This window comes from Anopheles ziemanni, chromosome 3 (genome assembly GCF_943734765.1).
Source record: "Anopheles ziemanni chromosome 3, idAnoZiCoDA_A2_x.2, whole genome shotgun sequence".
NCBI lineage: Eukaryota > Metazoa > Arthropoda > Insecta > Diptera > Culicidae > Anopheles > Anopheles ziemanni.
Genome location: NC_080706.1, coordinates 67,888,579 through 67,900,318, shown reverse-complemented (window position 1 = coordinate 67,900,318; position 11,740 = coordinate 67,888,579). Strand labels below are relative to the sequence as shown.

Sequence of the window (11,740 nt, the reverse complement as noted above, 5' to 3'; positions counted from 1 at the left end):
CGACGCTATTCCATTTCAGTTGTTCGACGATACACACACACGCACACACTCAAACATTTACGCGGAACAAATTGTTGATCGTCAAATTACGAGATTTCATTTCACCGAAATTGCCATCAAATCGTAGAGGCATGCGATTGGAGATTGTTATTTCGCAACACGCGGTGGACAATGGATTACACTAAACATCAAACGAACTGGACATTCTTGCAGCAGCGGACGACGAGCGAAGGCACGACTTTCTGCTTCAAGCCGCTGCAATCCACAAACATTCGTTTCTCGAGGCTCCTATGGTTCATGGGGCGGGAATAAACGGAAGGCGGGAAGGAACGGCGGGGAATGACAAGGAACGAACAACTGTCAAAGGACAAGTTGACAGCATTGTGCTGTCAGTAGCAAGCTGACAGCATCGCTGCGGAATCTGTCGACGAGATATTCGATGTAAACAAACTGTCTTTGAAGTTGTTTTGGTTTTTTAGGACAATTTTGCATTTTTACTAAGTAAGCCGTACGGAACAAATCTAGAATAGTGTAAAGTTTACCGATGGGTGCATTCGAGTGGCCATGGCAATATTCGTTTCCTCCGTTTTTCACGTAGGTTGTGGGGTTTTCGGGATGGGTTAATTACATACTGATCGAGAAACCATTGCGATGTGTTTTCAGGGTGCAGGTGCACGCGAAAACCAAAGAACAACAGCTAGCCACATGGAAGGAACTGGTGTTAAACTATCAGAAGCACATGTGCCAGGCGCTGCTGAACATTGCCGAAGATACACCACTGTTTGACAACAAGGAAATATCGCGCAAGCTTTCCCCGGACGGTCGACTATGGGTGATGGAGGAGCTGGCTAAAACGGGTCACGCGGCCACCGTCGATAAGCGGAAGCAGCAGTGGGAAGTGTACTGGCACACGCTGGACGAGTGGAGCAACATCCTGTACGATTGGGCCGTCGCGAACGGAATGACCAATACGGTTTGCACAACGTTTGAGCTGGTAGCGGGAGACACTACGGTTGGCGAAGAGTTCCACGGTCTGGACGAGGGGGTGTTGACGAAAGCGCTGAAGGTGCTCGAATCACGGGGAAAGTGCGAAATTATCGTGCTGGATGACGGTTCAGGGGTAAAGTTTTTCTAAGAGGAGTTCTAAAACACGCAGCTTCAGGGAGACAACGTGAAATGTGATTACAATACAACCGCAATACGTTCGGAATCTAACCAACATATAATGGGCAGATGCATTTACTCAAGTTGGGAAAGAAAAACAAACGGACAACATTTCAAATTCCAAATTTTATTAATCTCTTTCTCTTGGTAGATGTTCGAATTTGCTTTCTCCTTGGGTTTGATAAGTTGAGCTCAATCCTTTTTTTCGGTGTCAGCGTTTCCCTTTTCCCTTCAGGCGTTCCTCAAGAAGGTTCCTTCTACGCTCGACGTTCACCGTGTCCTTCCTTTTCCCGTTTGCTTCGGATACAGGATTACACTTCTCGTCAGGATTAGCCTGCACGCCTGCCGCTTTCACTTGGGAGAAGTTATAATATCGCCTTAATGCTCCCGGCCAAGTTGAATATCGGTATCGATCTTATTCTATCCGTTGCGGTCCTATGTAAGGATGGTACATTACGTGTTTGCTATGCTGTAGTTTTTGTTTTGGTTTTGTTGCAACACCAATCTAAGAAACGGTTTCGAGAAATTTTGTTGTGGTGTTATACTGAGTTTTACTTGTATGAGTTTGGTTTTCCCCTTTGTTTTTTGTTGTTTTGTTTTATTAGATACACAATTCTACAACGGTTGTGAATATTATTTGTTTGGTTAATCATTCGTTTTGCATTTGGTTGCTCGTTTGTTACTTTTTGTTTGTTTGTGTTTTTTTTTCGTTTCGTCGCGTTAGATTGCGCCTCTCCTAAACTAAACATGCTTGCCAGCATTAGAAATAGAATGTATCGAAAGATAGACCTTTACCGTCCTCTGAACTATGGTTGTCTACTTGTTATCTCTTTCATTTTACTCCAGTTGAAACAGAGCACGTTTGCCGGTCGTTTGTTGGTTTTGTTCTACTTGCTATTGTGCATCGTTTTCGTTCATATGTTTTTGCGTGTGTATTGTGTGTGGTTGCAGATTTGTAACTATTTTCAATTCATCTATTCTTTGCGTTTCGACTGGCTCACGGGCTAGTTTCCAGCCCACGTGCCATCATGTCGATTAATGATTGTATTGAATGTCGGAAAACAGGCAGAATGTATCCGTTTTTGCTGTGGACTGTCCTACTACTTCCGGTCTGTTTCTCGAACTGGTCAGCAGAGGATTCCGTAGGAATAAAACCGAACCGTCGCTGGGAAATAAATCCGAATCTACCGATTTGTGTTACCATTTCACATCCAACCCGCCCTCTTCCAATCGCTTAAAGCGCATTGGCTGTAACGTTTTACATCCGTTTTGACGCCATCGTCCGGTAACGGAAATAAATAGATCGCTCAACCTGGCGCTCGATTGCCTGTCTCTACTTTACTGGTTACAATAGTTATAGTAGAAAAAATAAAATCTGCTTTGCATTTTCACAATAAATATGGAAATAATAGTATATCAATCATTGCATCATCATTTAACAACAACAAAGTGCGTCATTAGCTCATATTTATAAATTACTCTGATTCTCAAAGGTTTTTGTTTGTTTGTTTGTTTAATGTTTCAACCCAGCTCCGGGCTTTCACTAACTTATAGCTTGTGAATCGTTGCTGTAGTGTGTGTTGTTGGCGGCTTTTAGTCACTGCCCTACTACGTTGAGTTGGTTTCTGCATTATATAGAATTTGCCTATCGACCTGAAGTTAGACTCGATCGTAATAACAATTATACACTACGCATGTGTTACTGAAGGTCTTCGCTTTGCATTTTAGCTCAGGTTTGTTTATGTTTGATTACGGGTTGCTTCCTAGTTCTCTGTCACGTGTTCACACACGTGGTCGAATGTTGCCGCTGCAGCTGGCAGGATGCGCTTGGTGCAACGGAAATTGATGCAGGACGCAGTGAGGTTCATTTTTTTCGCATAACAACCCAACAAGGAATATCATTCTTTTTAATTGCACAGCGCGAAAGTCGTATGAAGTCGCTCAGCTTTCGTAATTGGAAGTAGCTTAGAAAAGAATCAACAAATAAAAACAAATGAAGTTACAAATGCTTTATATACTTTCCCCTCGTTTTATGGTTAAATTAGCTCGATCGTTATATTGAATTTATTTGATCGTGTGAGATTAAGGTTTTCGTTGGGCGAATGATTTTAGACAATAAAGCTCACGTCTTCCATTTCCTGCTCGAAGAAAAAAACGGTTCTTTTCGGCTCGATTGATTCATATTTCCAGAGGGTCTTGTGCCGGCAGAACTACATTTTATGTATGGCATGTGTTTTAAAAGGTACATATGTTTTAGTCCCGCCCATTCCATGGTGCAAAGTCACGTTCTTTTAAGTTCATCGCATCGAGCGGAAAACGCAAATCGATCGGCTAAAGCGCACCGAAAATTTACTAATGATTGGATAAAGTAACCGAGAAAACAAAATTAGTTAGAAATCGGCAGTGTTTAGGCCCAACCTTTTTTATCGGAAGGCTCGAGAAAAGCACGTACAATGCATGTATACGATGCAGAATAAAGCCAAATACACTAATCTATGTGATTTTTAAGTCAAATTAGCTAGAAGATTTTTCATACGCTTAACGTAAACTAACGCAAAAAAAATATAGCAAACTTCATAAATATAAAAAACAACGATGTGATGAATTGATAAGAAAAATAGAACATACAAAACAAATTATATACATTGAACATCTTCTGACCTAACGGACACTACTGCCCGGGAAAACTACCACACTATTCGTTTCGGTGCGCACAGTGTTCGGTCAGTAATTGTCCACTCCGGTTAGCAGCTCTTCTCTCAGTTTGCTCATTTAGTTCACTTGTTTTGCCATCAGTTTGTCTGTTGCGTCCTAAAACCTACTACTATAATTTGACTTTATCATTTTCACCATTGTTTGTAGTTTCTTGTTTCTATTTTGTATCTGTTTTGTTTTTCGCGTCGCATTATCCATCCGTTCCTTGCTATGCAGGGTTATTTTTTCTATTTCAAAATTTCTGTTTTCCAACCCAGCAAATGGAAATTTGCAGGGCGATGTGTGAGTGTGTGCGTTTTTTTGCTACCGTCCGTCGTTAATGTCTGCTTGTCCTCTATTCCGGAAGGTTTCACAATTGGTTTTCCTTTATACTTCTGTTCAGCTACCGATCCTTAATGGTTTTGATTAGCATTTTGCCTATCCTCCGTACATCAGACCACCTTTTCTTTGACTGTTCGTTAACATTTTACCTACGTGTTTTTCTTTTATTGCTTTAAGAGATTTCATGCAGTTTCGGTGTAGAGTGTCGGTGTTGCTCATGTGGGGATGTGTTTGTTTTTCGTGTTCATTTGTCCCGTGTGCTGGCACTAAAATCGGTGCCGTAGGTTGGTGTTGGGCGTAAAGAAACGAGGGTGTTTGTTCACCCGGTTTCGGTGGAAAATGTTTATGCGTTACATGCGGTCTATAACTGGTTTAAAACGGGTATTTGCAATACGGAGGGCCCGCAGTGGTTGGCATTGAAGACTACTCTTCTAGCCTTTTTCTTGCCCACCAGGGAGACCATAAATACTTGTGTTTTTCTCACCTCGTTTCAAAAACGGATTAGAGATAGAGAGTGTTTTCGTTAGATATAAAAAGAGTTAGCTTGGATTAAGAAGTTGATTCTAGTAGGATGAAGGATTAATAGTAGGGTCCGGCAAAAACGATGTAATTTTGCTCCGGTCTGGTTTGGTAATTGCTGCCTGCGTTTAGTTGGCCAGTTCCTTGTTGTTTTGATAAAGAGTGGCATCTTCGAGTGTAATATACCCTCGAGAAGGTAGGAAGGAGCGATGTGTTGGAAATTAGTCGGATGCTGCATTCCATCCGGTACACTAAAGTTTTCCGTTTGCACCGGAAATATGGCAATTAGTACCAGTTGGACCTTCGTGAGTGCAATTGCAGATATCCTGATGTTTTCGAGTTCGAATCTATTCGAGTTAAATGCTACTTGTTTTTTCGTGCCACTTTCTCCCGTTACTTCTAATGTTGTCTTGTGTTTTTTTTCTTCTCTTTGCTAATCAGCTATGCTTACAGTGGATAAGGTTGCTGAAGTGTGGATAGACTCTAGACACATTAACCTACATATTAAATAGCACTTCCTCCTTCCTCTTTCACTTTCTCTAGGTTTTTTTCCGATATCATCTCAAGCTACCGGGACCGTTGTATTTCTCATTTCTTTTTGTAACTTTCAGATTTTTTCCTCTATCTCTTGACTCTGATGCTTTTTATCGTTTTTTTCCTTTGAATTATAATTTGATTTCAATGTTTGTTTGTCTTGTTTCACAGTAAATGAGCTATAACTTCCCATACATCCCATGCACCGCTGAAGGTATCCCGAAAGGCGCCAAACGTGTCCTTTGGCAAAGACTTTCTCGTTTTTCCTTCCCATAATTTGTCCTGCGTAGTTTCAATTCAATTCAATTTACCATTCGTGTTTTCCAATGCTACACTTAGCCTAACGCTAGCGCCCTCGGGATACCTGCGAGCGTTCTGGAGTGGAACAGTTTGGTTTTTGTATTTTTCTCCCTCTCTTTCCATTTACTCCAGCTTTTTCATATGAATTATCCTTTTCATGGTTGTTTTACCTGTTTTAACGTCTTCACGTGTTGATTTTCTTTTTTCTGTATGTTCTCTTTTCATCCGAGAAGTGAACAGAGAGAGAGGGAACAATTTACTACTACCTTTTCTAACTTTAATATAAACAGTTACAATTATCTAAAAATGGGAGCGTGTAAGTGTGTTTACTTAGTTATGTGTATTTTCGTTTTTCTTCCTTTTCTTTTACTGTATTTCTCCTAACGCACAACTTTATTACTTCAGTTACTAGGGTTGTTGGTTGTTTTTTTATACTTATCTTATATAAAGGTTATTTTCTCCTTTCTTCCGACACTGGGCTCCTCGTCCTTCCTTCCAGCGTGTTTTCCATTCCACTCCATCGTCCTGGCCGCTTTGCGTTTCTTGGCACGCACCGACGCACGCCCACACCTTCACTTGTTAGTGGCTTTCCATTGTATCTTTTTCCCCCTTTTTGGCGGTACCTTTCCCGGTCCATCTGACTACAGTTTTGCTGCGCGCTTCCGAAAATTAACCTATGCAATAAAATTATGTTAATTTCATGAGTGTGTCCTTGCCCTTCCTGACCACCATCGCGATCGTTACAATCGCGCATGGCTCGGAAAGAGATTTGTTTGTTTAAATTTAGTTTAGAAGTTATCATTTTCATAGGTTACAATCTACGATACACCCTACGGTAGGATTAATTTTCATCGCCCCATGCCATGAGCTGATTTCTCCCACACGACTTTGCGCCATGCCTGCTGTGATCTCGCTGCCTCCACACGTTTTACGTACACGAAGCCTTGTCAGCATACAATATCATTTATCGGATGACAGATAAAGTGGTAAATATATCGAAACAAATCTGAAGATCCATACAAAATGGGTTTTTTACGTTTTGGATGAAAGAGAAATTGCACAAATTTGTTGCAAATTCTAAAAAGAAGAAAAACAATGTTTTAGGTTAAAATAAAACAGAAGAAAAATGTAAGACGTAAAAATAATCAAAGGCCATGCACAGACTTTCGTAAACTTTGAAAGATTTCCGATGTAAGGTGTCCCTCTGCGAATGTCTTCTGCATCGGATCGCTCGCTCCCTAGTTCGCTTCTATGTTTTTAGTTACTCTTAAATACATTGTGGTTTACTTGGTAAGTGTATCCTAGATGTATGCATGTATATGTATATATATGTATATATGAAATTCAAGAAGTTGAGATTTGTATATTATTGTTGTTCTGTTTTGTTTGTTCGCCCGCACTCGCCACTTTTCACGCCGTTTGCCAAAGAGAAGCACCGGCATGTGCAAACTTTTTCCAAGTTTTCCCAGTTCGGCACCGACCGGCAACCTACCGTCAATATTACTATAGTTATTATTATAATATCCGCAAAGTTGGTAAATGTTAAACTGTTACTCGCCAGTCCTCCGTTCGGTGTGTCTGTGTGTGTTTTTTTTTGTGGATGTGGGTGTAGGGGTGGAGGATTTGGCTTTTTCTTTTTTTTGTTCTTTTTCAAATTTGTTGGAGCTCGCATAAACTCTCTTCGTAGGCTCATAATGTATAAATGGAGAGTAAAATAAAACAATAACTATAAACCCAGTCTCAAATATGTTAATATCATTTCTGTTTGGTTTTTTTGTTGTCGTCGATACTCCACTTCATACTGTTCCGCACCAAGATTAGCCTGAGCGTGTTATAGAAACAATTTTAACGGTGCTCCAATATTTCTGTTCTACTAACTGCTAACAGTGTTTGTTCACTTCTAGTACCGATGGTTGCATTTACTATTTTACCCTTTTTTCTAAGGTTTTCTTACCATTATTTCTTTTGTGTTTATCGAATTTCCGTTAAACTAACATAGAGAGATTGCTGCTAGTTGTCCTTTCTTTAACCAACCGTTAAGTAGAAGTGTTTCCTGGTTTTATGATTCATTTCATTATTCGCATAAGGGAATGTGTTTGCTCGTGGGTTTGTTCGTAGGCCGAGGAATCTTGCACTATTCACCCTCCGATGAGATTCAGATTCAGCGTCGACCTTCTTGGTGGCAAGCTGGTCTCAAGACGGAAAGTGTAAAGTACGAAAAGGAAACGTAGGGAGAAAAAAAAACCTAAGCGAGTAGAATTGCGTCCTTACCTGCATGTTGCGCCACGTGCTACTAAACCGATGGGCATGCAACAACGTCCGGTTCGTTTCTTTCAACACAATCTATCAACCAATAAAAGAAAGAAAAGTAAACTTCAACCGGTGGCACCAGCGCGCTGGCACGGAAAAAAAATATCTATAACTCATTCGCTATAACAAAATAATAACACTAACTTAATTGTAATTATTCAAGTTAAAAAATCGAACAAAAAATTTACCAACGTAAATCTGGGATTGACAAACACAACGATGTCCGGGTTTGTGTTTTTTGGCGAGAGGAGACGTTTTCCTCAGGGAACAAGAAGGGCGCTCTGCGTGGTTTTCCTTTTGTCGCGATGTACGCATAATTTCCTCCGTGTCAACATTTTAAGTCTTTCTATTTGGTATCGATTGGGGAATAGTTTTTGCTCATCTTCTTTTGCATTACTCTTTTTCTCTCTCTTTGTCTCTTTCGCTTTCTGTTTTGTTTTGTTTCTATGCGTTTGCTTTTGGTTCGAGTTAACAGACTATAGGCACATAAGAGTTCTACTATACTGTATGGTTGACAGAAAGCAAACGATTTTTCTTTCCATTCATTTCCACCTTCCACCTGACTTTCGCTGCATTTAACATTCCTTCCTCTGCTTCTTTTAAGATATAACGCTAGTCTCCGGTTGCCTTAGTGAAGACCGTGTGTGCCACCGTTGGGCGGGATGCTGTTGTACCGTTCGCCACCGCCACATCCTTACAGCGAGCGGAAAATTCAACCATGCACCGCCGCCAGCCGGAGCGAGCGAGCTATAATTTATTTGATTGCGTGTGTGTGCTATTCGCATCTTCGAAACGGTTCGCGTTCGAAAGAAATAGAACACTTAAACGAGCTGAACTTATCACATCGAATGTAAATCTATCGCTCACTTTTGGCCCTCCTTAAGGTGTTGGACCTTGGCGGATTTTCGATACACTACACGGTACCAGTTTCGGTCACGTGTGCTTTTTTGTTTTTTAGTTTGCTTCCATTTCCATTAATCCTCTCTCTGTTCGCACTTCGTGAAGCCGGCTCGATCTTTCGGGTGTAGCATTAACATTTGATAAGGTTTTGTCTTTATTTGTCATGCGTGTGAGTAGTTTGCTGGTTTACCTCTTCGCGCCCCTTTCTTTTCGGGGTTGCTTATACTTGATGGTGAATGGGATCAATTTTGTACTTTGCTTACATACAGTAACACCAGCCGGTTAAATCTGCATGCCTTAACTCATCCTCTAACAACTCAAATCAGAATACAGTACAACAATAGCTTGGCGCATCTGGTTTCGCGGAGGAGCGCTTTTCTCATTTTCAGAAAACAGGCAGAAGAACAAACAAACCCGAAAACAATTGTATAATGATAATACAAAACAACAAAATACGGACATGACGACAATTTTCGTGTCGATCGAATTGGCCTAAGGTAATACTATCCGTTGTCGTGGACGCACCATGCGGAGTGTTGGTTTTGTTTTACTGTATGGGGGGGTGTTTCGCTTACTTTGCTGGTTCGTTTGTTCGGGGATTTTAAAGTCGGTGGTTCGAACGCCGATGTACAGTGTTTTCTTCTCATTATAAATTAGTTAACCAAAGTGTAACATTCACTCAGGACGTGGCGTAGGAGAGCAAGACGTTGACCTAAAACCTTTGCAATCATCGCAGGAAAATAGTATCAAAGGGAACCGCACGTCAATTAATAAAAAAAATCATCATCTAATTCTTCTGTTTTCCGACACGTTTCGCGTTTGTCGAAGTTTCGAGCGCATGCATGTTAACGATATATTTATATTTATATATATATTCTCTCTTCTCCGAAATGTTCTCATGTGTCGCGATGCGGGCTCTAGGGCCCGGTGGAAACTTTGGTGGAAATTCAATGTACTTAGGCTACAAGATGACGCCCTTTCGACGCTAGATCGACGGCTTACGCAGACCGAATGGCTCCCCGGGATGCGTCCGTAATATCGGTTTCGTTTAAGCGTACTTTCTGGGGAGCTGCCGTCGTCCCGGGTGAAGGGGGAAAACTGGGTTGGCTGGAAAAATTGATTGCGTAGCGTACGGGCCGTCCGCAAATGAACTGTTGTCCGTTTGTATGTGTAGGTGTATGTATGTATGTTCGGTTTGTTTCGCCAGCTTAAGAGTAGATCGTGATGACTTCCCGTCCGCCGCCCCGTACCATCAGGACACGCTCCAGACCCTCGGTTAGTACCTCCAAGAACTCCATATCTGTGTGGCGCAGGTAGGTGGGGTTCCGTAGTTAAGGAAATTTGCGAAAAGATTTGCTGAATTGTGAGTAATAAAATCAATAACATTAAAATAATAACTGGTGTGACAATGCAACATGTGAATGCTATCATAATTACATTGCATTCCTAAAGGCGAAAAACTTCAACTCCACCAAGGCTCAATGTAAAGAAACATTGGTGAATTCAAAGCTTTAAGACTTTACACAAACAGAACTTTAAGAAACACAGACAAAAATAGTTTGAGGAAATGATAAGGTTTTGCTAAAAGGATACAGTTACTCTCCCGCTCCAGGTACGTTTCCTTCGGTGGGCCGGGCAAGTTGAGTATGACCAGTTGAGCATCGTGCGATTTGTTGACTATAACTTCGTTCAATTTCACAGCCGTGTGCATCCGCCTGACGTTGCCCTCGTCTCTGCAAAAGCAACGGAAATCATTATGAAGGGAAACCAGTATGGCTTAACGTCCGTTTTTAATGCTGTGAAACTTACGGCCTGAAGGCAGACTTCACGTCGTCCGCCGCCTTCGATCCGTCACCGCCGGCCTTCTTGTCTGCGGCCGGCGGGAGGGTGACGTTGTTGCCCAGCTTCTCGGCGCTGTCCCCTTCCTTGCCGTTCTCGGTGGCTTCTTTGGTGTCCTTGTCCTTCTCGGATTCAGTCTGGAAGCAGAGAGCATGGAAAGTATCGTTGCATAAGCATCAAAAGCACATTTTTTTTATTATTTTCATTATAAAAAAGATCCTCAGAGGGTTTTTACTTATTAATGGGTTTTCTTTCACATTTATTAAGGTGTTTCAAATTTAATTGATTCTATATATCATCAGTAAAGAAAGTATTACTGAAATAAAGGCATTTCTTCTTTTTTGTAAAAAGTTTAAAGTTAGTTTTCTTTACAGTACAACAATACCACTGCACAATCATGAAGATAAACAGAACATAAAAAAACAACTATATCACTTGTACAGAAATTTAAACTATTTAACATTAACCATCTTGAGATTCCTTCCGTTTATTTTTGTACCAAAAGGTTTCTAATTTGCTTTTGTATTTCAAAGTGAAAGAAGAAGCAAAAGTAAATTTTTCTTCTTTTCAAGTAGTGATTCAATTGTTGTTGTAGGCTATTTTCACTCAAGTGTAAACTCTAATAAATGGCAATTGGCATTTTTTCACAAACAGTTGTCACCAAAACCAACAAGAAAGCCAGACTTAATCCAGTAACGTTAGGAGCTAAATCAGTCCTTTGAACTTTTTTTCGTTTCGCTGAGGATGTTCAGTTAAGGTCTATAAATTGCAAAATATACAAGGAATAATACTGGCACGATAAGATCAACAGTCTAGTTTGTTTGCGTGACAAAAAAACACATTTAAATCACAAGTTAGGGAATTTTTTTGATAAGATGCATGTTTAATAACTAAAATGCAAGTAGACTTTCTAAACCAAAGAAAAACAAAACCAGCAAAATAGGAGGATGCAACGAATGTACAACACGTTACCTCATGCTTTTCCTCCCGGTCACCGTCCTCGTTGCCATTTTCCTTGTTCTCCGCTGGGTCGGCGAATCGCACCTTGGATGCTGTCTTGGTATTGTTGTCGTTGTGGTGGTGATGGTCGACGATGGCTTGCACCTGATGGCGAGAGCGTTCCGGATTGGGAAAGAAG

The 11,740-nt window shown here is 40.9% G+C and overlaps 2 protein-coding genes across 2 annotated transcripts in view; one reads left to right on the top strand and one right to left on the bottom strand.

Annotated features, from left to right (window-relative positions):
• The first annotated feature begins 441 nt into the window (after nt 1–441).
• On the top strand, nt 442–1,210 carry LOC131287902 (vacuolar protein-sorting-associated protein 25). The gene is made up of 2 exons (XM_058316995.1): nt 442–594; nt 664–1,210. Exons 1-2 carry the CDS (start codon nt 545–547, stop codon nt 1,133–1,135), a joined length of 522 nt encoding a protein of 173 aa, XP_058172978.1. The 5' UTR covers nt 442–544; the 3' UTR covers nt 1,136–1,210.
• An 8,761-nt stretch (nt 1,211–9,971) lies between these two features.
• The window catches only part of LOC131289871 (solute carrier family 12 member 4), a 66,482-nt gene continuing 64,713 nt past the window's right edge, over nt 9,972–11,740 (bottom strand). Inside the window, exons 20-23 of the mRNA XM_058319209.1 lie at nt 11,575–11,706; nt 10,573–10,739; nt 10,357–10,496; nt 9,972–10,063 (exon numbers count right to left, since the gene is read on the bottom strand). Of these exons, the coding sequence (XP_058175192.1) occupies nt 9,972–10,063; nt 10,357–10,496; nt 10,573–10,739; nt 11,575–11,706 (531 nt within the window). The remainder of the gene's footprint in view (nt 10,064–10,356; nt 10,497–10,572; nt 10,740–11,574; nt 11,707–11,740) is intronic.

Coding starts and splice junctions, on each gene's coding strand:
- LOC131287902 (XM_058316995.1), top strand. CDS start 545: ATGGGTGCATTCGAGTGGCCATGGCAATATTCGTTTCCTCCGTTTTTC. Junction 595..663: donor TCGTTTCCTCCGTTTTTCAC/GTAGGTTGTGGG, acceptor ATGTGTTTTCAG/GGTGCAGGTGCACGCGAAAA.